Source organism: Coptis chinensis, chromosome 8 (assembly GCF_015680905.1).
Source record: "Coptis chinensis isolate HL-2020 chromosome 8, ASM1568090v1, whole genome shotgun sequence".
NCBI lineage: Eukaryota > Viridiplantae > Streptophyta > Magnoliopsida > Ranunculales > Ranunculaceae > Coptis > Coptis chinensis.
The window spans coordinates 85,060,429-85,086,298 of record NC_141463.1 but is presented as its reverse complement, the minus strand read 5'-3'; the positions used below and the strand labels follow the sequence as shown (position 1 = coordinate 85,086,298).

At 37.0% G+C, this 25,870-nt stretch overlaps 2 protein-coding genes and 1 long non-coding RNA gene across 11 annotated transcripts; 1 reads left to right on the top strand and 2 right to left on the bottom strand.

Annotated features, from left to right (window-relative positions):
* Positions 1 to 4,007: 4,007 nt before the first annotated feature.
* LOC147483749 (Tetratricopeptide repeat (TPR)-like superfamily protein) lies at positions 4,008 to 13,304 on the top strand. The gene is made up of 11 exons (XM_086577233.1): positions 4,008 to 4,560; positions 4,712 to 4,828; positions 6,331 to 6,826; positions 7,532 to 7,570; positions 7,793 to 7,914; positions 9,443 to 9,589; positions 10,029 to 10,118; positions 10,230 to 10,354; positions 11,332 to 11,537; positions 12,200 to 12,324; positions 12,975 to 13,304. Exons 1-11 carry the CDS (start codon positions 4,051 to 4,053, stop codon positions 13,158 to 13,160), a joined length of 2,163 nt encoding a protein of 720 aa, XP_086433359.1. The 5' UTR covers positions 4,008 to 4,050; the 3' UTR covers positions 13,161 to 13,304.
* A 5,272-nt stretch (positions 13,305 to 18,576) lies between these two features.
* Positions 18,577 to 22,457, bottom strand: LOC147483748 (uncharacterized). Of its 8 annotated transcripts, none has more exons than XR_015206252.1 (7): positions 22,011 to 22,448; positions 21,854 to 21,908; positions 21,416 to 21,629; positions 21,086 to 21,245; positions 20,952 to 21,003; positions 19,753 to 19,822; positions 18,577 to 19,481 (listed from the first exon to the last, which is right to left on the bottom strand). It is a non-coding gene; the product is annotated as an uncharacterized LOC147483748 (long non-coding RNA). The 8 variants fall into 8 exon arrangements; XR_015206253.1 differs by having other exon boundaries at positions 21,416 to 21,617; XR_015206247.1 differs by adding an exon at positions 20,621 to 20,654 and having other exon boundaries at positions 21,416 to 22,457.
* Positions 22,458 to 23,782: 1,325 nt separating this feature from the next.
* LOC147483747 (leucine-rich repeat receptor-like protein kinase PXC1) lies at positions 23,783 to 25,683 on the bottom strand. Of its 2 annotated transcripts, XM_086575660.1 has the most exons (3): positions 25,471 to 25,683; positions 24,725 to 25,369; positions 23,783 to 24,554 (listed from the first exon to the last, which is right to left on the bottom strand). In XM_086575660.1, exons 2-3 carry the CDS (start codon positions 25,215 to 25,217, stop codon positions 23,908 to 23,910), a joined length of 1,140 nt encoding a protein of 379 aa, XP_086431786.1. In that variant the 5' UTR covers positions 25,218 to 25,369; positions 25,471 to 25,683; the 3' UTR covers positions 23,783 to 23,907. The 2 variants fall into 2 exon arrangements, with proteins under 2 accessions (XP_086431786.1, XP_086431785.1); XM_086575659.1 differs by having other exon boundaries at positions 24,725 to 25,571.
* Positions 25,684 to 25,870: the final 187 nt, after the last annotated feature.

Below are 25,870 nucleotides of genomic sequence, written 5' to 3'. Positions count from 1 at the left end.
AATCAAATTACACACGCCCACACAGGGCAAATCACATGAGTTGTGGTAGCTAGGTTCTAGAATTTTCGTTACGTAAATTATTCAAATGTATATATCTATGCATCTTAAAATTTCCTTATCTTCACGTGTCAATATTTACACAAGATCAACGTCAAATCTATATTAGATACTGACAAACAAGTTTATACAAGTCTCACCCACATCCTATCATCGGATTGGTCCATAAATTCAATCTATAACATTTTTGGAAAAAAGTCAAGAGTCAACGGTCCTAACCGGTGGTCATTCCACCCGGTCCTCACCCAAACCCATATTTAAAAAGAGTTCAAACCCTGGTCCTAAGCGACTGGCTAAACTGACCCGGTTTAACCCGGCCCATAAACTGATTTGGCCGAACTTGAAAATTTCGAAACTAAATAGTTCTCATGCGACCCACTTAAAATTTTAGGGACCAGCCCACATAAACATATTAAACTGGCCCAAAATAAAAGACTAAAGAATTGGGCCAAAACAAAACTGATGTGGTCCGGCCCAAGGTAACCCAACTACTGTGGTCCGGCCCAACTAAAATAGTACCAAAACAAAACACCAGGAACAATGGCCGATCTTTTCATCTTCTCCAGCGCTCCAACCCCAAATTCCGGCCACCCAACCTTCACACACCACCCAAAACTAACTAAGAGAAATTGGGGTGGGTGAAAAACCCCACAACTTTACTTCACCAAGCAACCCCAGATTTCCAGTTAGAAAAATCACCTCGAAATTCTTAGATCCGACCACCATTAATGTTCTTGGAGCTTTCAAACCCCTACAAACTCCCCACCACCACCATACATCAAACCACCAACCCACAATACAAAATAGTAGTTCAAACACGAAAATAAATACATATATCAAATCCCTCGATTATCCAAAGAATGCATGCTTTTTTGGGGGAGGAGGTTTGGGGGCTCGCGCCTCCCTTTACCACCACCTAATGGTGTTGACAGTCCTAACAAATCTACTAAGTTTTAAACATTCACAATAAGAATACTCTTTGAAGATAAAATAGCAGAAAATGAAAAATGAACATAACATGGTTTTGGACGTACAGTTAACTGTGTCTATATATGGGAAAAAATACGAAAAAAATAAACTACACACTTCCTGTTACCGTGAAAAGAAAACTATCGAAGAAACTAATGTGAGAACCAATCCCAGCTAGCTCGTGAAATCCGCGTTCTTCTCTGTTTTTTGCTTGTGTGTGTTGTTTGTGGTTTTCAGGAAAAACTAGTTTCTCCGGAGACACCCTATATTCTGCTTAACTTCCAATTTTTACTAAATATTTTTACATCATAATTATGGAATATTATTTCTATTAAAAGTATTATATAGATTATGTTCCTTAGGTTAATACCTTGTTTCCTATATTAACATTATTCGAAATTACTATTTGGTATTCCCTCATTTCTCTTTTTATCAAAAGTCAAACTCACATATTAGCATGTTGACCAGAAAAATACAATCAAATACATACATACTAAATATTGTTACAAAAAATAATGTAAATAGAAAATAGGGGTCTTACAGGCACCCTTGGTATTAAGCAGACGAAGCACACAAAACTTCAATGAAGTCACTACTCGAGTTTTTCAGAGGATGGAAGGTTGGAGAGCTAATTAAGATCCTCTCCCAGGCAGGGAAAGTCACTATCATCAAATCAGTCACGTTAGCCATACCGTCTTATCTTATGCCGACATTTGATATACCAGTTGCCACATGTTCCAGACTGGACACAATGAATGCAAATTTTTTTTGGGGCCAGAACGAGAACAATGCAAACAAAACCCATTTCATCTGCTAGAATAAAGTTTGTCAACCCAAATCACATGGCGGGCTAGGCATCAGACTTGCCCCAAACCACAACACAACTTTACTGGCTAAGCTTTTCAGGAGATTGATCAAAGAACCTGAAAAAAAGTGGGCATCTAGCCTTATCAAAAAGTATTCTCCTAGAACACCCATTCTTAGAGCAAAAAGCTTGACTAATTCTTCCAAGAGTTGGAATGACATTATAAAAGCTCGTAATGATATCCTTCCAAACTTGTGTTGGCATGTTGGAAATGGTGCAAACATTGACATTTGGTTGGATCTGTGAATTCCTACCATTCGTGACCATAAACCCTTTGGGCCACCACTGAGGCCAAACCAGTTTAGGTTTGTGTTGATCTGATCTTATTGATCCCATTAACAGAGTATGGAACTTGGATATTATAAACGAGTTATTCATTGTCGTAGTGGGAGACGAAATCCTTAAGATCCCGCTTGGCCAGAATGTTCATGACGACACTATCAGATGGTTAGGAGAGAAAAATGGTGAACTCACAGTTAAGTTGGTGTAAGTATCTTAGTAGTGATCACCAAGAAAATTAACCTTTATTCTGGAATTACATCTGGCACCTCAATATTGCTCAACGGGTGAAGCTCTTCTTATGGAAAGTCGTAAGAAATGGCTTGCCGACAAGGGAAAATTTGAGCTATCGGAACATAGTCCAGTCATCTACACGTCCGAGATGCAATAAACAAGTGGAATCTACTTCCCATGCTCTCTTCCATTGTGTTAGGATCAAGCGTATTTGGTCTAATTCTAGTCTTGGCCTAAGAACTGAGAATTGGAATCCGAGTGATAATCTCAGCTCCATCTTGAGTAGTCTTATCAATCGACACGATAACAAGCATGATATCATAGACATGCTTAGCTCCGTAGCTACAATAACCATGTACTCCATATGGATCGACCAGAATGATCTCACTTTCAACAACAAACAAACTCCTATCACCGCCATTCTCTTTAGGGCAAACACTTACATCACCAAGAACAACCAACCAATTATTAGGAGTACCAATTGGCCCAACATAAGCTCAGATTGGCCTTATATGTCTACATATACATCTTAGGTGGACAATTACACCCAAACAAGCCTTGGTTTTGCCTTATGGAACTATGCTGGTATATGCATTGGTGCAGGACATGATAGAGTTAGATCTGGAGACGCATAAGAGGCCGAAGCCAGAGCTATCCTTGAAAGATTGAAATTAGCACAATGTTTGCAAATCAATAAAGTGGCAATACTGTCAGACGGTCAAACCCTTGTTGCTGCTTTGGAGTGTAGAAAAACAATGCTTTCTTGGGGAGCAACTTTTGTGCTCATGATATATACTCATTATTATCTCAATTAGTTGAGTGTAAAATTTACTATGTTAGTCGGACCCTAAACTTTGTCGCCCATAGTTTATCTTTTAGAGGTAATCGGGCCTCTCTGTACTCTTGTTTGGACCTGTTTCAGCACGGTCCTTAGTTGAGTTGTCCTTGAGTCTATAATCTTGTAATCTTAGAGAGTGGCCCCTTTTTAGGGGCTAACTCTCTTTTGCTAAAAATAAAAAAAGAAAAAAAAGAAAAATAAAAGGAAAAGGAAAGAGCAGGAACGACAGTTCAGAATTCTTTGGTGATTATATGTAAACCTTAGCTTTAAACTCTTGTTTGGAACTGTATTCTTTTATCTGTTCATCTACTATCCGTTGACCATACAATAAGAGCTATCCTGAGGATATCCTCATAGGGATGAGGGTTTCGAGACCGTTGAATGTGTGAGCCAACGGTCAGAAAATAAAAAATAAAGAGTTTGTTTTTTATTTTCTGACTGTTGGATCACACATCCAATGGTTTCGGATCTCGTCCCTATGAGGATATCCTCGGGATAGACGAACTCATTGTTTCATTGTTCTGGAGAAAAAATTAGTTGATTGGTTGGTTAAATCAATCTTGTTCTACTTTTTTTAGAGCTTCATACCTGATTGATTTGAAGTTATGAACCTTTATAAGGACCCAAAATAACTGTTCAAGTGTATATAACTGTTTTGGATAATTTAAAAAAAAAAAAAAACCATTTCAAAGTTCCAATACATAAAAAAAAAAAAAAAAAATCACAACATTTCGTGATATATCACGGAATTTGTTACTAGAACTCCTGAGTGTTTCCAGTCTCCCCCTCAAAACTCTTGTTTGCTTCAATGGAAGCATTGGCAGAAGGAGTATGGGGATTAGCAGACATACATGAGAACAATGGAGAAATAATCAAAACCATAAAATGTTTAGAATCACTCTTCACTGCCCAAGTTTCCTTCTTGCCCATCATTGAAATCAAAACCCGTTTACGTATTTCCACACTTTTACTTAAACACACACATAACTTAACCCATGCAAGAACACATCTTGAACGTTGTCAGTTACTTTTGAAGTCCATTCCATCTTGTTTTGAGCTAAAGTTTAGAACTTTTAGTCTTTTAAGTCAGTGTTATAATCTTGTTGGGGCTATTGGGAATCAGAAACAGATTATTATTAAAGGGTTGGAGTTAAGTTTTAGTTCTGGGTGTGATGGGTTTGTTGATAAGTTATGGAGGTGTAATTTTTTTGCACAGTTGGGTAATGCTTTGGTTATTGAAGGTGATTATACTAGTTCTGTTGATGTTTTGGAACGCGGGTTTTGTTGCGCCGCGGAGATTTATTACCCCGAGCTTCAGGTGATTGATTTATGTTCATTTTTTTTGATGAAATTTGTAAATGTTAGTTTTGGTAGTGGAAATGCATGTTTTGATGTTGATTAGTTTGTTTAGATGTGGAATATATACATTGTTTCATGTTGTAATGCTCTTGGATATCTTGATGAATCAGATGTTTTTTGCAACTTCAATGCTGCATGTGCATGTCATACAATGGGGTGATACAAATGTGGTTGAAAGTGCTTTGCAAAGGTGCACTGAAGTTTGGGAGTTAATCTCACCGGATAAAGTAAGTTTAAGTCTTCTTTATTTTCATACATTAGCTATATCTGAGTTTTCGAGGTAGGCCTGCTGTAATAATACAACTATGAGTTGGAAGTCCAGGTTTTTATCACAATTACCTTTCACCTGGCCCGACATTTCTTTTTCAAGTGGTAAATAATAGAGAGTGTTCCACTACAGATAAAGAGGAACCTTAGACGAAAGCAAACCGCTTCTTATGTGGAAAGAAAACAGATATTCTAGTTGAAGAGACCACCCTAAGAATACCAACAAGAACAAAAAAGAATAATGCAGAGATAAATGGAAGTGGATGCTTAGGTTCATAGTTCCTGTTGTGTCCTGCAGGTTAAGGCTGGAAGTTATGGTTTTTAGGTGGATTGGATAGTCGTGAGATTCTCACTATGTATGCTTTCTTTTCTTGTTCTCAGTGAAAACTCATTGTTCAGAGTGAAAACTCATACTTATCTCTTAAAATAAGTATGTAGCCAATAGGTTATTTGCTAATGACCTTACAGATTGAGTATTCTTGTTTGAAGAGTGGGAAGGATGGATATAAATTGTAATTTAGGAGGAAGTGTCTGGGACTGGGTGTACTTCATGCTGTGCAGTTAAATCGCTACTTGCTCGCTACTCGTTTGAAGAGTGAGTAGCGAGTAGGTGTAATCGGTTGGGGATTAATCAGGATTAATTGGACGATTTTTCATAACACTATATTTCTTTACAAATAATTATTAAATATATTTAACTTTGAAATACTAACATAATGAAGCCAATTAAGAACCCAATCAATCAATAAACAATTAAAACACTCAATCAACTAAAATAAATATGATTAAAGTGTAGAACTTTACAGAATTGAGGGTTGGTCGAATCGGCGAAATGTCGAGTTCAATGTTTAACATTGAAATAGTGAACACAATTACTCGGCTAATAAACTAATCGGCCGAGTACTCGGGGAGTTTTTGAGCCCGATTGTGATCGGGGATTAAATTGTTAGTCGGGTCGGCTAAACAGCGAGTAGCGAGTACTCACCGATTACTCGGCGAGTACTCAACGATTTAATAGCCCAGACTTGTGTCTTAATATGTACAGTTAGAATTCTCTGATTTGATGACGTTATGGTGAGGTGGGAGAATGTTATCTTACCACGATTTAACCTGCTTGTACCTTTCTTGTATTGTGAGTTCCTGTCACACTACCTAGGAAAAAAAGAAAACGATGGATAGACGTTTAGAGTGTTGGGCATAATTTATCTGTCAATCTTATAGAAAAATATTGTTGTTAGGATTTGACATTCGTCTAAAAGTTTCTCTACATGGAAACCATATTTTCTTTACATGAAATTCAGGTCCTGATTGTGGGGAGATTCTTCTGTATTTCATATTTCTTCACTGAGCATGTACATGTTTATATTTCTTCAGAGTTAATAAATAACATATTGAAAGTCTGCTGTCTGCACTGATCTGACCTTTCTTTACTGTACCTTCCCATCTTCCGCTTTTCGACCAGAAACAACAATGCCATGGTTTATTCTTATACAATGAGCTACTCCACACATTCTATCTGCTAAGAATATGTGACTACAAGAATGCCAGTCCACATGTTGACAGGTTGGATGCTGCCATGAAGCGTGATTTGGAGCAAACACAGCGTGTCAAGGAGTTGACTTCAGAGCTTAATAACATAGCTCAGAGGCTTTCCCAATCTGATCTACAGTACAGAGAGAGTTCTGCTCTGTATGAGAGGAAAAATCAGCTTCAAGAGCAATTAAGAAGTGTAACTAGTCCAACTGGAACAGAATCTCTGGAACCTTCATACATCAGTAATCTGAGACAGGCATGGGGTGATAAGCTAGAGCTGGCACCACCCCCCATAGATGGGGAGTGGCTGCCAAAAAGTGCGGTTTATGCACTGGTTGATCTTATGGTTGTCGTATTGGGGCGGCCTAAAGGTTTAATTAAGGAATGCGGTCGGAGGATTCAATCTGGGTTGCATACGATTGAAGGTAAGTTGCAGGACAGGCTTCTTTCCTGTTATATTCCTTCTCAATATAAATTGTGGTTTGATAGTGTTTTGAGATTAAGTTGAATTATTAATCCAAGTTTACCTGAAGATTTTGTGTTCACATGTCACCCCAAGGACTGACTCATTCTTACTTTCTCCTTTTCTCTTTGAATCTCACCAAAGTCTATGTTGTGATTTGTGATTGATTGCGTTGGATTTAAGAAAGTCGAAAATGAGCGCATCCATCGAGCCTTTTACCAAAATTATAGTTTTGGGGGATCCTAGGCACGATAATATCAGATTTTAGCTGAGAAACACTTCACAATAAAAGGCCGAGCTGATGCAGAGAGGCAAAACAAGGTATCTTAAAATGAGAGTAGGGTCTAAAAGGGGCAAACACACCACCACCAACAGTCCAACACCATGTAAGCTTTTAACTGTAGATTGAATCCACGACCTCTCAGCGTCTACCACTGTGATACCATGTTGAGAGCCACTTTACTCCAAAGCCTGAGTTGATGGAGAGAGGCACAACAATGTATATCACAGGGACTGCTGGTACAACAAGTGGCAAAAATGCACACTGCTATACTCGGGGAAAACATGCATGCCAAAACAAAAGCATAATGAAGTTAAGTTTGATTGAGAAAAAAAAATTATGGCATGAAAAAGTAGAATCTAAACTAAATCAATGTTTGACATGCAGTGGAGCTAACGAAGCTTGGAATAACTGATGGCACAAGAGGTAATGATTTTATTTTGCTATTACAGGACATTTTTAATCTTCAAAAAAGCAGATAAAGAAGGATTGTTTCTGTATGCATATGTATGTTGTTACTCCACTGTGTAGACCTGGAGTTGTTAATGATAAACTTTGAATATCTCATGTTTTATTTTCAACATATAGATATGAGCTTCACCATGTATTGACAACTGAGACAAGCTTCATGAAATATCATGTTTGCAGAGGTGGATCTGCATCACTCATCTATCTGGATGGCAGGTGTATATTTGGTGCTATTAATGCATTTCCTAGAAAACAAAGTTGCACTAGACCTCACACGATCGGAATTTATTGAAGCACAGGGGGTATGTATTCTAAACAGACATACATGTATAAATTAACTAAGTTTAATTTTTCTTTCGTTTAGTTCTTTTTTGTAGGTCATGTAATTAATAGGAAATGCATGATTGCATGAGGGTGCTGACACACTGTTCTAAAAATCGGTCTAGGCGGCCGCCTAGGCGGTCTCTAGGCGCTAGGCGGTGCCCAACCGACTCGCCTAGGCCCTAGTCGTTTAAAAAATCGGTGGACCGACTAGGCGGGTCTAGGCAGACCGATTAGGCGGCTCTAGGCGGTCCAGTCATTTTTTTATTTTTTTTTTAAAATGATTAAATGTCGAAAAATAAAAGCCCGTGTAGGCTTAAGATTTGAATGAGTTTAAAAGACTTAAGTCTAATGTAAATTATATGCCACTATAACAAAGAGTATGTTTTTATATGAAGTCAATATTTCTCAACTATTATGTATTTTTGTAATAAGTATCTTTGTTTGTGTTTATTTTTTGAGTTATGGTAAATGATTTTCTTCATTTTTTGTAGTATATGTGTGTATTACTATATATATTAGGAAAAAAAACCGTCTAGCACCTAGCCCGTCTAGGCATTGCCTAGAAGACCTAGGCGCTAGGCGCTCTCCTACCGCTCGACTACCGCCTAGCGTTTTTTAGAACACTGGTGCTGAGAACAAAATAGACGCCAAATGTGCTAAAGGCATGTTGACATGTTGAAAAATGAACTTTTATGTGCGGAAATCACAGGGAGTATTGTAGACATGGTTTTGTAGCATTCTATTGTGTGGAGTGTAGATAACCAGCAATAGCACATACGGTGAGAGTGTCTATGGGCATGAAGTTGTTTTCGATCTTTTCATAGGGTCTTTCAAATGATACTCTAGGATAATCAAATTTATAAAAACTACTCTAGGATAATCAAATTTATAAAAATTATATAGTGTGTGTGCTGGAACTGAATTTTGCATGCTTCATAAAATTGAGATTTATGTCTCATACTACCTTTGGAACTGTAGTATACAAGTACCTGAGGTGGCTTGCAAATCAAAACAAGTACAAAAAATGGGAGATAGAAATTCAATAAACATGGGTGTTCGATCCGATAAACATGGGTACTCTATACAAGTGGTAATACGCACATCCTTAACACTTTCGCTGTACGTTTATCCTTAACACTCCCTGCAAACTCGACGGTCTTGGTTAGATGAGTTTGTAGCGCAAAAGCTGATAGCAAAGCTTGTGTAGGTCTTTGGTGAAGAGATCAGCAAGCTAGTCAACGTGTACCGCGCTCACGAATTATAGGATAGGCATGTTCAATGTGCACGTATGTGTCGGACACACCATATTTTGAAAATCAATCCGTGTCCGTGTTCGGACACATTGTATGTGATATACCTCAATATTTGATATTTTGCCGTGTCAGATTCGGACACACCTATCCGTGTCAAAGTAACTTAGCTTATTTAGTATCTTTTGATAGGGTATTCGTTACACCTAAACGCTTGTCCTGCAAATAGAAAGTAATTTTGGTGATCTGCTTGCAGGCTTTGGTGCAGATGAAAATGTGGTATGCTCGTTTTCCTACAATTTTACAGGGGTGTGAGAGCATTATTCAGATGCTTAGAGGCCAGTATGCTCATACCCTTGGCTGCTTTAGCGAGGCAGCTTTTCTTTTCACAGAAGCAGCAAAGGTTTGTCAGTTATGTCTTGAAGATGATTCTCTTTGGGGTAGGAGGGTTGGGAAATTACAAATTTGTAAATGGGTTTTGTTTTTATTTTTATTTTTTTCAATTCCTTTATTTTCTGTCATGTGAGGCAATATGCCATGATTAGCTGAAGAGGACAGATAATGTAGTAACCAACTGATTATAGGTTTTATTGCAAATTAAGCTGTCTTCTTGGTTTTCATTTTTTAGCATTCAAGGAATTATTATAGTTGTCTTTGATGATGACGGTGATAAGCTCTTGATTGCTGCAATCTTGTGAGTTTGAAAACTAACCTCACTAAGGCCTTGTCAGACAAATGGGCTTTGGGAATACAAATAAAAATTTGCAAGGTGGTTACAGGTCTAAAAGTTGAATTTTAATCATACGATCACAAAAGAAATGTAACTCACATTTTGCATACAGCTAACAGGGAGCAAATCGCTGCAAGCCATGTGCCATGTGTATGCAGCTGTCTCCTACATCTGCATTGGTGATGCCGAATCATCTTCGCAGGTGATAATTTGTCCTATGAAGAACATCTTGTTGCCACCAAGAAATATTTTTCTTACCTCCATTTAATAATAGTTCTTATTTTGAAAACGTTTTCATCTACTGTATATGCAGGCACTGGATTTGATTGGACCAGTGTTCAGTATTGTAGATTCTTTTGTAGGAGTCCGAGAGAAAACCGCTATTCTTTTTGCTTATGGCCTTCTACTGATGAAGCAGCATAATCTTCAAGAAGCACGGTATGTATTGTTGATTAAACTGTGATCAGCTAATATGGTGTTTACCCTTATGAATAGATGCACTAATGCACTTGCTACCAAAGATAGCCAATGAATGCGAAATAGCTGGAAGAGTTTGTGTTGGGTATGCATCTGTAATGCAAATTTTCCTTAACTTGGATCAATTTCGAATAACCAAATTGGTTTGCTTGAAATAAATCCATAAATTTGGATTAGTAGGATAGACAGTAATAATGCCAAAGTGGTCATGGCAGTCAAAGGTGGCGCCAAGGTGGCCCAGGCATCTCGCCACTCCCCTGACAACATAGAGTTTCACAATGTGATTTTGGCACATGTAATGAAACATAACATTTCAATTTATTGAATTGATACTAAAAAGATTTTAAGAAAAATTTGGTCTATGATTGCAATCTGACTTGGCGACGTGTCTTTTGCGATCCATCTGATTCTCCTTTCGAAAGTCAGATTATTGGTTAGCTCTCAAAATAATCTTCCCTTGGAAGTAAGATTCTCTTCATACTTTATCAAAGATCATTTCATATGTTTTGTAGTATGCCATGATATACAACGATATGTATCCCTTTATCTGAGTTATTAGAATTAAATTGCCAAGTCCACGAATTTTTGGAGTTTTGCAAACTCTGGCAATTCATACCTCAGTTGGATTCTGAGTCTCTAGCACATAGCAGTGTCCATGAACAATAGCTAACTGGTCTTTAGGCATATGCCTGTATTGCTTAAAAATACTGAGGAGGTCGATGAAAATACTCTTACAAAATATTTCTTTTTGAGGAAGTTATACTTTTTCCGTTGTTGATATTTTGCCTTTAGTCAATAGTTTTCTTTTTGAGGACGTTATACTTTTTCCGTTGTTGATATTTTGCCTTTAGTCAAGAGTTGAGCCTGGTTGAGGGTATAAAATTGTTGATCCATTTGTACTCCTCTGTTACATAACCTAAGTAATAACTTCCATGTAGCATCCGGTTGGCCACGGGCTTGAGGATATCACATCAACAGTTGGGGAACATTCAACTAGTGTCGCAGTATTTGACAGTCCTTGGGAGCTTGGCTCTCACCCTGCATGACACCGGACAAGCCAAAGAGATACTCAAGTCCTCTTTGACATTAGCAAAGACGCTCTATGATTTTCCAACTCAAATTTGGGTCCTATCTCTCTTCACAGGTATGCATTACGCCTCTCTTATTTTTCCTGGTGTTTTGGGGTACCATTTTTTGTAACTTGTGAACTCCCAACCCATTGCAACCAAATTTTGTGAAATATTCACTTACATTTGAATAATCACAAGTCAGTATATATGTGAATTATGAAAGATTTATAAACAGTAAATTTGTTCAATTACTTAAGGCATGGAAAATGAAACTTAAAATAAGAAATTCTGATAGAAGTGTTCTTCTGAGATGTTTAATAATGGTGTTAGAGAGTAAAATATGCAAAAGTTGTGTGGGGTATTTGGTTGGAACACAATAGATGTATCTTTAATGGCAAAAAGTTATCGAGAACAGAGTAGTTCACATGAAAATGAATGAGTAGTTTACTTAAGAAATACATGTATAGGTTTGTTGTGATAATGATAAAGAAAAAAAAAATAAACAAAAAAGAAAAACAAAAGAAGAATGAACTGCGCAGACAGGTGACAGATATACTAAAATCTGTTTGCAGCTATTGATCGGCTGCTAGAGTGCTTAATTGACACAGTTTACATACCTCTGTTAGAAGTTATCTCATTGTTTTTGTTGTATGACTGCACTAGTCTATAGAGTTGGTCTTGGTATACACAGCAGGAGCACATGCCTGACTAGTACTTTGGTTGTTGTACATTTCAGCTCTATATAAAGAACTAGGTGAAAAAGGAAATGAGATTGAGAATTCCGAATATGCAAAGAAGAAGGAAGAAGATTTACAGAAGCGACTTGCTGATGCCCGGTCATCCATTCTTCACATTGAGCTGGTAAAGTATAAACCATTTCTATGTTCTATAGTAGTTCTGCAAAAGAGGATAGAATTTGTTATATTCATCAGATTGGATTTTTTTTATCCCATAGCAATAAGATATTCTGGGAAGTTCAGGGTTTATAAAATATTTAAGACAACCATTTCAAAACCTTCGTAAAGTTCAACACGATGCAAATTAAACGATGTATGCAGTGCATGATATATGCACTAATCGTATTAGCCAGACATCCAATGAGTACTGATATTTGTTGGGGTTAACGAATATTACCCCCCCATAGGATTTCCCCCCCACTAGATGGGAAATTAGGGTCTCCCCTCCAAATACACAAAAAAAACACGGTCAACCCAAGTTGACTCTTTTTTTTGTGTGTACTTAGGGGGGAGACCCTAATTTCCCCATCTAGTAAGGGGGAAATCCTAATTGGCTCATCTAGTGGTGGGGTAATACTAGTTAACCCTATTTGTTGACTGTAATTGGAAGATGTGTAACTAGGATATCAGATAATTGTGTTTCCTTGGGCCTCTTACCCAAGAGGTGCCAGTCATAGTAGAACTTTGATAGTTTGTGCACCATATAGGATGGAAGGGCTCAAAGACTTCCTTTATCTGCCTATATTGAGTTTTGCTTGTTTTCGTCATTTATAGATTGAAAAAGTCAAACTTGAAGTCCAACAACCGAATGATATTGACATGAAACATGTAAGTGCTGGTCCTTCAATGAGAACTGATCTTGACATTCCTGAATCTATCGGTTTGACAATCCAGTCTACTGCTCCATCATCAAGACTAGTAGATATAGACTCAGTGAGACGCGGTAAAAGAAAGGTTTAGTGTACCCAACTTTGTGTATGTTGTACAAATAGCTCATTTGTTTTGGTTTACAATGCCTAGTAAGGCAATTTCAATGTATCTCATCCCTGTGTAAAGACACTTAAATCTAGTTATTTACAAATTCAGTTGGCCAATTTCTTACTATTCTTGTGTTACAGACTGACAGTCCGTGGTGTCATTCTTTTCAAGTCTTACAGCTTGTGTTTTAGACAAGATTACTAGAACAAAGTTCAACTTTGTGCTTTCATTTCCGATGATGGATTGAGCAAACATTAAACTCGCTTCATAATTTGATGATCTGTGCGTGTGAAGTGAGGTCAGATAGAAATAGATAAACTCCTGTGGTGAGTTACACTCTGCTAGAAAAGTGCATTGCCTCCCATGTATGCACTATGCAGCACAAAATCACAGTTTGCTGTTTTAATTCTGCACTAGAGGCTTAGAGCAGGACTTGAGAGTATCTTCCTGCTTATCTTCCTGATAAATTTCTGGATCCTCTGATTCCTCTCTTCACTAAACAAGAATGTTGAAACAATTTAAAATTCTAACATTTTGACTAATTGTCTTGAAGTGTAATTTCTTTGAGCACGACCAAAGTCAACTTTTGTTGGTTTTGATCTCTTGAATACTAGAATCACTGCATAGCGGTAGGTGTGAGTGGAGCAGGCTGGAGGAGAGAGAGAGCTGGGATGGGTGGAGAAGAGAGAGAAGAAACAGAGTCATACGGCTTCTCTATGCATTAACACCCAGAAGTAGTTACCACATGAAAAGAAAATTTTACTTCACGGACTACTGGAATCTGGAGGAGAGAACGGAACTGCAGTTCTGCTGTACACAAGCCATATTAATTTCAGTGTGACAGCTTCAGTTTCGTAAGTGTCGAGGACTAGAGTTGCTTTGTATTCATCAACTTTTTGAAAATTATACGTAGTGGTGCTTGGATTTTCAGACGCCAATCACGGCATAGGAAATATTCTGACATTCTAACTATGGATTTATCGCATTACAACTAGTATAGATAATGAATTGGAACGAAATGAATATGCAACTGCGTCATACTATAATCTATACAAGTCCACTACCGCAACCTGCCATGGAGTCAACCTCAGCACATATCCTCTTTATCAATGCCCATTTCACTTGTAAATATGGCTAATGAGGCAGGCATTGTGGGTGCAAAAACTTTCACCATACAGCTATGTTTTAAAACGTGAATGTGCGACGCAAGGCGTAAGGCGAAGCCTCAAGCGCAAGACTTTTTTTAATTCTGAAAAATTGCTAGCTATTATGTAAACTAGCAAGATGCACGTGCTATGCACGCGATGTCAAACAAAACTTAAGGAAGAGTGTAAACATAATTTGCTTAACACCTTTCTTATTTGGTAACCAACTGGAGGGGAAATTGATGTACTGTTTATAATTGTGTTTATGATTGCTAAATTTTCTTGTTGAGAGAATGAACTTAACATTTAAAGAAGGATATAGGTAAGCGTCTTGCTTTTCAATATTGTATACCTGAATTTTGCAAGTTAACTAACACCATTTATTCAAATTGTAAGAAACATAAAGCTTCTCGTCCGAGTAAAAACCATAGTGTCATATACTCATATACGATAGAAATCATAATATTATTCTATTACGATTTTTGTATTTCATTATTCAGACTTTTTGTAACATAATCTCCTTACTGGTTATGTTTGGTTTGTTAATGCCTGGAGTACTGCACTATCGTCCACAAGAAATGCTTAAATTTGACGAAGCCCTGCTTCTTTAAGAATCTGTTCAGAACTGAAAGAGGTCTTCTCGATTAAGCAGGCAATTTTTTGGGCATATTCACAACAAAGTTAGCTTCTTAATGGGACTGTTTTGGGAAGAGTTATATTTAGTTTGAGAAACTGTAAATTCTATTGAGCAACAAATATGCGGAAGACAATACTTTATGAAAATTTTCATTGATTTTGTTAATGATAAAATGGAAATTTTCCATTGCTAAGCCAGGATCACCATATATACAGAAACGGTTTTCCAAGCTGTTTTGCTTATTTCACAAAAATAAAATAGAAAAATATGTACAAAAAGAAAGAGATGGGAGACCTCATACTACACAAGATTGAAGATGTGATGATTTGGTCCAATATGCATCTATAAATCTGCAGCTTGAGCCTTACAGATTGGGCACCAGTTCTTCACCCACGTACCACCGATTGATACTGAGACAAATGATAATGATGATCGCACCAAGTTGCCCATCTCATCTCCCTCAGCATACTCTTCCTGCAGCAAACCAACATTAATAAATTTCAAGGATTGAAATTTCAAGACAATCTTGATTCCATTACGGATGGAATCAAACAGCGGTTCTGATTCGGTCACCGCAATCTTGGTATACTATTGGAATTCGTTACTACCTACACTAATAAACACCTCAAAAGAACTCCCAAAATCCCATACAAACACTACCAAAATCCACTTTATGATGATTGAGGTTTGAACTTGTTATTCGGGTTATGGTTAAGAAGTCTTGTACGACAAACACCGCATTTTGGCATCATCACCTCCTGTCCCGATCCCGAAGTTTGGGCGCAAGCATATAGAAGCTCCTTTTCGGCGGTTTGAGAATTTTTCTTCCGTAAGGCTGTGGCCGACAAGACTCATCTTCTCACCTAGTGCTAACAATTCCCAATTATAGCAATAAGCATATATAAGAAAATCACTACTCACAAGTCTTAGATTAAATATTTTATACATAGAATTTAGATCATAAAATGGGGCGATAATGCCTCATTTAAGGAAGCAAGATTTGACACTACAATTAAAAATTCCTTCAGAGAAAGCTCCACGAAAATATTGTTGGAAAAAGAGAACTAATGAAAAATGAAAGGGAAAGAAAAAAAGAAAAAGTAAAGGGAATATGATCCGCAAAAATCCACGGCTATTAAGAAAAATAACAAACCTCATAATGACATGTTGTCAATGTCAAGTCTCATATCCCGATCTTTGATCCACGAAAACCAAGACCATTCAAGAACAAATTTGTCTCCAAAACCAATAATTGCCGTGATTAGGTAAAAGAAGCTCGAGAAAAGATCTCAAGAAGAGGAGAAAAGCACAAAGACAAACAACCTCATATGTGAGCTCCTCATCTTGTTCGATCCTTTCCAATGACAGCAATACCTGCAAAATGTAAAATATAGCTTGAGTTAAAATTCCAAGTCAAGTCACAAACAACAATTTCCTGCTCTACCAATTAGACCATTCCCCCAGGCAGGGTTTAGATAGCAAGATGCATGAATGAAAGTCTAGGTGATCCCTTTGGAGGTTTGAATAAAGCTCACTACCACATGAAATTTACCAGACAACAAAGTGAGAATCAACATCAATTAATATTCTCCCCATACTCTCATACAGACCACATCTTTTTTGAGTAAACAGAAACAACAGTTTTATGCACGAAAATTTTTGTTTTGAAAATTCTTCACTTGCAATGTTTTTTCTCACTGAAAAACGAAATATAGGGACTTCAAACCTGTAACAGATTCCATTTATGATGGCTTTGTTAAAAGTATTAAGTAAAAAGACTGTAGGAAAGGTGAAAAAACAACCTTGAAGAGACAACTCCGTTGTTCCTCACACTGCACAAGGTTGGCCCAATGCTTATCTCACTTCAAAGAAGAAGCATAACACACCACCGAAGGCCATTCCAGTCTACCGTACATCAATTGGAGGAAGAAGCACTCGAACTTCGCCATAGAGAATATCATATGAAGTAGCAACTATCCAGATGTAAAACCTTGCTCTTGCAATCCCAACATTCATCTGCCAAAAACCTGCCACATACTTTCGATGCATTTATCTTTGCTTGCTATTACACAAGAAAAGATTGCAATCTTCCTCCAGCCCTATTAAGAAAAGTAACTATTTAATAACACTACTATACTTTTTACCAAAAAAAAAAAAAAATGAGTGCCAATAATACAAACAATTGCTCCTCTATCTCTTCATGAATCTTTGGTCACCAAAGAACATCGTGACAAAACTCCCCACTTGTTCTTCCTATCATCTTGAATGTTAAAGTGATATCTTCTCTAAAAAGCCTTCCTTATTTTAATAGATGCTCGAACAAACAAAGAAAAGCACTTTATAAAAAAAAACAAACAAAAAAAAACAGTTTTAAAATTTTGGGTGTTAGATAGAAAGGAAAATTTTTTCACAGAGTAAGTACCACTTTGTAGTTGTAAAGAGTTTAAGAAGGTAGTAAGTTCCCTCTTAATTTTTCACTATAATGTGAAATTTCTCCATGCCCTCCCTTTACTAAGCATCCCACAAATTTGGTAGATGGTGGAGAATATATTTGCAAAATACTTACTACCAAATGAAATATCTCGAACAAAAAAGTGAGGCGTGAGACGCGTAGTAGTCCCCATACTAACAATCACACCCTCCATTCGAACAAAAATAATTAACAATTTTTGAAAATTCTGTTTTAAAAACAATGTGTCACCTTTCTTCCCCTTTCCCCAAAAATCATCAAATACATGTTAGTATGTTAAAACAAAGAACTCTAGTTTTGAAACAAACAATATTTTGGTAAAGTACTATTGAAGAATACGAACTTGGGTAAGTTAGATTACAGGGGAGAACTTTTGCGAACAATCCCCACTTTGTAGTAACCACATTCTTAGTGGTAGTACATTCCATCTTTATATTTCACATGCCACGTGAAATTCCTCCATGCCCCTCCCTTTAATGAATTTTTTCTCCCACAAAATTTCACGAGGATATATTGAATAAAATTCACTACCACATGAAATTTAGCAGACCACAAAATGAGAATCAGCCACTAATATTCTTTTTGAAGTTACAGCGAGCAACAATTTTTGTATTTTGAAACGGAGAATTTTGTGTTGAAAACCATGAGAAACCCTTCAACCAACAACAACAACAAAGTAAAAAGTTTTAAAATCAATTATATAAAAAGAAGTGAACAATTTTTGCATTAAATGGAAACAAAAGTAGAAATTGTTTTTGCAAACCAAAAACTGTAAACTACTAAACTTTTTTTTTTTTTTATATTGTGTGAGTGTCTCTATTACTCTATTATATATTAGAACGAAAAAACTAATCCTAGAAAACTTCTAAATATTTCAATCAAAACAAATTATTATAAGTAATACTTCAAACCCTAAAAACTTTTTACACAAAAATTTGGCTACTTAGTTCGGAAAAAGAGATCCCCCTTAAAAAACCCCACCATATGGGCCTAATTAGTATCTATAAGAACTCGAGAAAAACAAACAGATGAGGATGGTACCTCAGAAAAGAGTTCTTCAGACGGGAAGGTTGCTTTGATTGACTTGCTTCTAGTTGGCCAATTTGCAGTGAGCCTCATCAAAAGCAGAGCAAAAACCAAAACACTGATCAGGAAGGATCGTCCAAGCACATTTAATTGGAAGAAAAACCCAAGTTAACAGATTGTTCTCCTATAACCTTGTAATTGGTAAATTAATCGGTATAGGCTTTTGCAAATGAATACATTATTGTCCCTAGAAATTCAACATTGAAAATAAATGAAAATGTCTTTTAAGGAAGCATCAAATGGTACAATAAGAATAACTGGCCAAGAAAATCAAGGTGTAAGAAGTTCACTGTTGCAATCCCCCTACGTTGATTGCTTCACAAACCCAGCTCCAAGACTACTGTCAGATTGGATTTATTCCTGCTGCTTGTTGTTTGAGGTTTAACTAAAAGTCTTCCATTCAGAACACATGACTCCTGAATTTCAATATATATCCACAACTTTGACATTACCATGCTTATTTTAAGTTCTATAAAATCGTTTAAAAGGTCCAAAGTACTCTATGTCAAAGGAGGAATAGCCTAAACGCTTAAAGTAAGCATACCGTCCAAGAACCAGGATTGTCAACGGCCCAGACCAGTTTAGGCATATAACGTCCAACCAGCATTGGCCAACCAGGTGTCTTTTCCACTCCCTTCCTTCGTCACTTTCCTTGCATCATCATATTTCACGTCATATGCATACATGGTGGAGAGTAGTACGTAGTCACCACTATGACGTTCTAAGTTCTGACTGAAGGAGCCTTCTCAGCTGCAACACCTACCCAATCGTGTTTCTAGGTAATCGCCAGCAAAAGAAGTCAGAGTTCCTCTCCAAGCTTTTGGTTGTTGAGAAGTGCTACATTAATTTGGTGTTTATTGCACACCTTTTGCCTCTTCAAATACCCCAGCTCAGCTAAGAAAATTTATTGTACATTCACAATGTTCACATTTTGGTTGAACACCACAGAACTTCGAGAGGCATACCTGAATCCACAAGCACTAAAACTAAAGCGAAAAGTGACATGATTAAGGCATAAAACCAGCTTCGTTCCATGCAGTTGAAAAGAGAAGGATAATTTGCAATTGAAAAAACCATATGCTTTAATACTTCTTCATGATATAATTAAGAATGAAAATGCTTGTGTTAGATCTATGTACTAAGGCATTTACTGCAGTCTAGAATCACCTAATCATTTCAAGACAAAGGTACTGATTTTCCCACTTGATCTAGCTAAATAATTTTTAGGAGAGGTACCTGTCCAATGTAGACCTTGCATCGTGGCGTAAAGTATCAGATATTGTGATAGCTCCAATGACACCTTCTCCTTCACGTCCAACATATACAACAGTTTTTGAGTCATTTGATGATGATACCTTAAATGAGCTTTGGGCCTTAATGGCCCAAGCCAATGAGATACGTAAAATATTGAAATGAGATAAGGAGATCCCCAGTGAAACTGCTGTATGACAGATCCCTTAAATGAGATATCAATAAATTAAGCTAATATGAATAACTACTCACTTATAAATATGGAAGAGATAAATGGATAAAGCCATAAATAATGTAAAGGGCCCAAAACTGGTAGTAATGGACTACCTGAAATGGCAGACACAGACGTAAGGTCGACAATTAAGTTATGTAGTTTTACGACTATAAATACTTTTATCAGCAGCCCCTATGTACCTAGTGATCCTAAATTTCTGATAGTGAAACATCTACCTGTAAAGATTATTCAAAAGTTTCATATATATATGACATACTCCCAAATAAAGAGATCACTGCCATGAAAATAGAGTATAAAAGTGAATGAGAAAATGCAACTCAAAATGATACATAGTAGGGAAAATTAAATTGCCAAAGCTAGTGGCTGGAATGCATGTGCAAATGTTACTTGGCTGCAAGTTGCTATGTCCAATAGGCAAGACCTCAACAACATTTTTCATGCATGTATCTAAGACATCCAACAATTTCAGTTGCAATTAATCTTTATTATATTTATAAAAGTCAATCCCACCTCATCTCCTCTTGATTCTAAATAAGTAACATAAGAAATAAAGAACATAAAAATAAGGATTGTCTCTAACCTACACATTATATATGAATGTTATTCGGTAAAACTTACAATGTTATATCACCCCATACAGCTGCAGGGAAACCTGATATAATTGGCAGTATAGGTTACAATGCTTAAATAGCAGTTCTTTTCCACGTCATATATTAGAATATTAACAGTCTTTCAAGTATGCATTCACTATTATTAACTATGCATGTAATTAACAGCTCAAAAGTATTACCAACTATTGGCGGGAAAATTTATTGGATTGAAGGGGTTACATAGGCTCTCTGTTTATCACTCACAAACACAGACAAAGCAAGCGTTGGCTTCAAACAGTGTGTTATAGATTACAAATTGACTTATAATGAAAATGTAAAGCTAGAGCAAGAGAGCATACTTGTCACATTATAGAAGCGGCAATTACCACCCACGGAACCAACAATTGCTCCCTGTTAAATGAAGTTTATACGAAAAATGAGGCAAATTTCTTGTACCAGCAGTAGAAAAAGTTGGAAGAAATAAATCACATACCTTCCCATCAGGACGATAACAAAGAGCTGTGACTATTTCTTTAACATCAGTCCAATCAACAACACGACAACCAGGAACATCCCAAATCTGCGAACTTTTCCATCTATGGAACCACTGATGAAGTAATTATCGTCCACAGGATTAAATTGAATACATGTCACTGCATTACATGTTAAGAAACAAACATATCAGTGAGTTAAGAATTAAGATAACTATGAAGAAGCAGGACAAAAATGGTATTGTCATGCCCCAGACTGATCCTAGGAAACTGATACATTAGTAACCATATATGTGTCAGATAGTAACACCGGCAAGCCGCGAGAAACCTACCATAATTGTTGTGAGAAAAAACTCTGAGGCACTGATCACATCCTACTCGCCACAAGCGAACTGTTTTATCGACAGAGGAAGACAACAGATGTTGCAAAAACGTACGGTAATTATTAGAAATATCAAACTGGGTTTCTTCGATAATATACGTTTAAGAGTTGAAAACTATGAAGCAATAGCCCATCCAACAAAAACAGTGCAACTGCAAGTTAAGCTATAAAAACAAACGAATCAGTGGTCGCACAATCTCAAGTAATATAATCAAGTAGTCAAATAAAAATCAGAAAATCTAGCCAATTCGTTTTCAAAGTACTTTATTTATTTTTTCTTCTGCTAGCCTTATTAACATTGTGCCAAACACCAAATAGTTGAACTGAATCAATGAATGCAATGGACACAGAAGCAATGAAGTTCTTATCAAATACTGGAGAATCATACCTTCGCTTTTGTTGATTGGTAACTTGAAAGAATATATATTATCTGTTTTGCACCACTTGAATTGTGAAAAGATCAGAAAAATTGAGAAATCCCTAGTTTAAATATGATCAAAGACAATTTGAGGAAGAAGAAGAAGAAACTTAAGAAGCGTTAATACCTGTGAAATTACCCCGTTGCTTTCCCTTGCAACATTTCAACATAAAAAGCAAAATCCCAAAACCAATCAGCACGAAAGCCACCACAATTGCAGCCCAGAAGAACTTTTTTGTTTTCCAAAAATTTGTTGATTCTGCAGTACATGGTCTCTGTTCGATCTAACCGGAATTGAAAGCATAAAGCAAAAACCAGTACTGGAAAGAGTTCATGAAGAAAGGAGGGGAAGTTGAAAGAACTCAGTATTAATGGTAGCTAAGTGGGTATTAATGGTATTTAAGTGGGTATTAATGGCAAGGTAACACCGCGTACATGTCAATATAGGCGTGGATTTGGGTTTTTGCCCTGAATTTACATAAAACTCCTTTGTCTGTGTGTTGTAATTGAAGGGTATAAATAGAAATCAAAAATTAAATGACGAAATAGTCCTTTTTTAAGACATTGAATAATATTTTTTTGTATTTAATTAGGGGTATTAAGTGGTAGAAAAAAAGCTGGTCTAATTTAAAAGGCCAGGTTAATTATGGTGTATTTTACTAATAGAGATATAAAGATCCAAGTTGAATAATTAAAAGTAAAACAAGAAAAATCAATAAAACAAAGTACACTAACTGATACCCAATTACAGACAATCTTTTTTTATAAAGTTGATTACAGACAATTTCAAAAGATTGGTTAGATTGGTCGCCTAAGGGCATCTCCAATGGGGGGTGTAAAATTACACCTCCACTTAGGCTCCACGTAGGTGCCATTAGGATTTTACACCTCTAATTGTATAAGATTGTATAACTCATAAATATCCACACTCTATACTTCCAAATGGAAGAGTGTAAAAAAAAAAAATAGATTTTAAACTCCTGACGTCGCTCCAGTGACGCCCCTCTTTAATTTAAACCTGGGGCCACTGGAGGTGACGTCCGGGGAAAGTTAAAAAATAAAGCTTCAAACGTGTGTTGAAGTGGCGTCCGAAGTTTTAAGTTAAACGAGGCGTTATTTTAAGTGACGTCCGGGCTTTTATTAACTAATAGCGAGGGGAATTCCCCACCCTCTATTAGCTAATACACTATTACCTACGGTTTAGCACCCCCATTGGAGAGAGTTTTTTGATATTTGGGGTGTAAAATTTCCACTCTATACGGTTTACACCCCCCATTGGAGATGCCCTAATAGTACTTAAAGTTTGATGTCTTCTTTTTATTGAAAACAAAAGTTCTATATGTTATAGAAACGTGGACAAATTATTTTGCAATGGAAGCGTAGGCCCTCACGCACTACTGAGGCATACACTTCAAGAACGCCTCACACATTGAAGCGTAAGCTTCCAGTGTAAATGCCCCTTGCTCAACGCTTCTAGGGCGCTTTAGGTACACCGCGAGGCGCACATCAAGGCTACTCCTCAAACGCCTTTTAAAAACACTTCCATACAGTACACCGGTGTAGTGCAAACTATCAAGTATATATCAACACTAGAAAAACTTCTGATCGTGGAACATATAAAGCTTTAACGCTTTTCGTCAACCTCTTGGTGGTGAAACAAAAGCTCAAAATTTCTAAGAGCATACAGGTACCAATCGGAAGAAGACCCATGGACAACATTGTAATGAAACTTGAATTTACAATACGTCTGCCCATATCTCTTTGCCAGAGTTCCAATCATAAGTATAAAGTTTTCCTGAGGTTGATACTTGTTCGTTTCAGGACACATCATCACAATGAGGGTTATGAGGCAATAATTAGCATTCTGATCCTCGACAGTCCATGCAAGGTTGTGAGAGATGAATTAAAAGATGATTTATTCGGATATAATACTTATATGGTTTCCAGTTCTCCAAAGAAACAGTGTATGGAACTTAATAAAAACAAATTCCCAAACAAAATCTCTAAAGCTAAAGCATACTTTTTCAGGTATTTGATCCTGGAGTATCCCAATTTTCTGGTATGGTAAGTAAAGAACCATCATGGTTGTTGGAATCGACAGAAGATGTCGACGAGAAAGAGAAGTCTTCTTGGTCATTCACAGCCTCTTCAATTTTGCGCAAAACTTCTGCTATGGTTGGCCGCTGCTCAGGCAAATGTGACACACACTTCAGAGCAATATTCAGTAAAGGAAATGCCCACTGTTTACCTGCCTTGTTCACTTCCTTATCAAACACCTCTCCTGTCCATTCCTCTCTAACCATGGCCTTGACCCATTTAGGAAGGTCTAGACCAGTTCTTTCTATAGTTTTCCCAGTTAGCAACTCTAGAAGGATCACACCAAAACTGAACACATCAGCTTGTTCAGTTAAGCTTTTCTCGGGAGCCTTATACCCGTTTGAGTTAAAGAGACATGCTCTCTTTGGATCCAGATATTTTTGAAATCCAAATTCACCTATTAAAGGTTCTTCATTCTCAGTTAACAACACATTAGAGAGCTTAAGGTTCCCATGAGTGATTCTTTCTTTCCCAACAGGGCTCTGATCATGTAAGAACTTCAACCCCTGTGCGATCCCCTGTGCTATGGAGAGCCGAAGCCTCCATGTGAAATCCCTCTTATTTTCTGCATAATCTGCAAGAAATCAGTAAACTGTGTGAGTACATGCGTGTGTGCGAGTATGTGATTTATCTGGTTTAGGCTTGCTAGTACTTAGTTCATTTCATAAACTGGGGCTTAAATCGGCTTGCGTCCTAGTCTACCATTTCAAATGTCAATATCTGTTTAAACATCAAGTTACTTACTCTCTAGCAGAGATAATAGGCTCCCCTTCCTTTGATATCTGTAAACAAGAAGCTTTTCTTCTTTTGATGAATAGTAAGCTACAAGAGATAGTATGTTTGGATGCTTCAAGTTTCCAATCTGCCTCATCATGCGTCCGAACTCTTCAATAGAGACATGCAAATTCTTTAATCTCTTGACAGCAAAAATGCCATTGTCTTTCAGTCGAACCTTGTAAAGACTGCTGCAAAGGTTCTGCCCTTGTAAGTCAGCAGCGGACGCAAGTAAATCTTCTATTTTAAACCTCTCATATTCTCCATCAAAGAACGCTAGCTCTCCGTGTTCCTCCCCTGACTTTGTTTCTTCTTCAGGCTTGACACTTGAAATCTTAATTGGTGAGTCCTCTAGTGACTGCTGAATCTCTTTGTCACGAGCCAATTTTGCAGCTCTTCTTTTCGCAAAAAAAATAAACAAGATAATGAAACCAGTGAAAAGTATTACTAGGAAGAACTTCATTAGAACTGGCAGTTCCTTGGATGGCGGTCAACTTTTGGGCTATCTGCAACTATAAGCACTGAGTGTTTTGCATTAATATGTGGAACTGGAATGATTTATTTTGCTCTCTCGCATAATGTTTCTGTGGAGCAAGTATTCTCATGCTTGAAAACCTGCATTTACGTAAAGAAAGACCACCCCTCCTAGCTAGTCATACCTATGTTTTGGAGAAACCATTTGAACAGAATGAAAATTGATTGACATGAAATCTTACCTCTTCCAAACTCCGAAAACTGGTGTCTGATGTATATCAATCAACCAGCTAAAAACATATAGAAATAGCTTGCTTGTCCACTACTGAAGGTACTACAGGATGGAAAAATCAAGAGTGCACGGCTGTTTATATTGATATGTAAGCTGGTTTGATGCAGTTTTCGATGTCAACCTCGTCATTTGTCTGTTTCCAATCGTGTACCATATCCCCGACAATGTCTTCAGAGTTTCCGAAGTCTTTTTATATTTCAAGAATTTAAGATGACCATTGTTTTCGTACGTTCATCTTTTTAATCAATTAAACAACTCCAATGTGTGAACATATTCATCAAACTATTCCAAAAAAATTCTCTATTCATTTCTTTGACATTAGTTAATATCGGTAGAGTAGTTGTCACTTA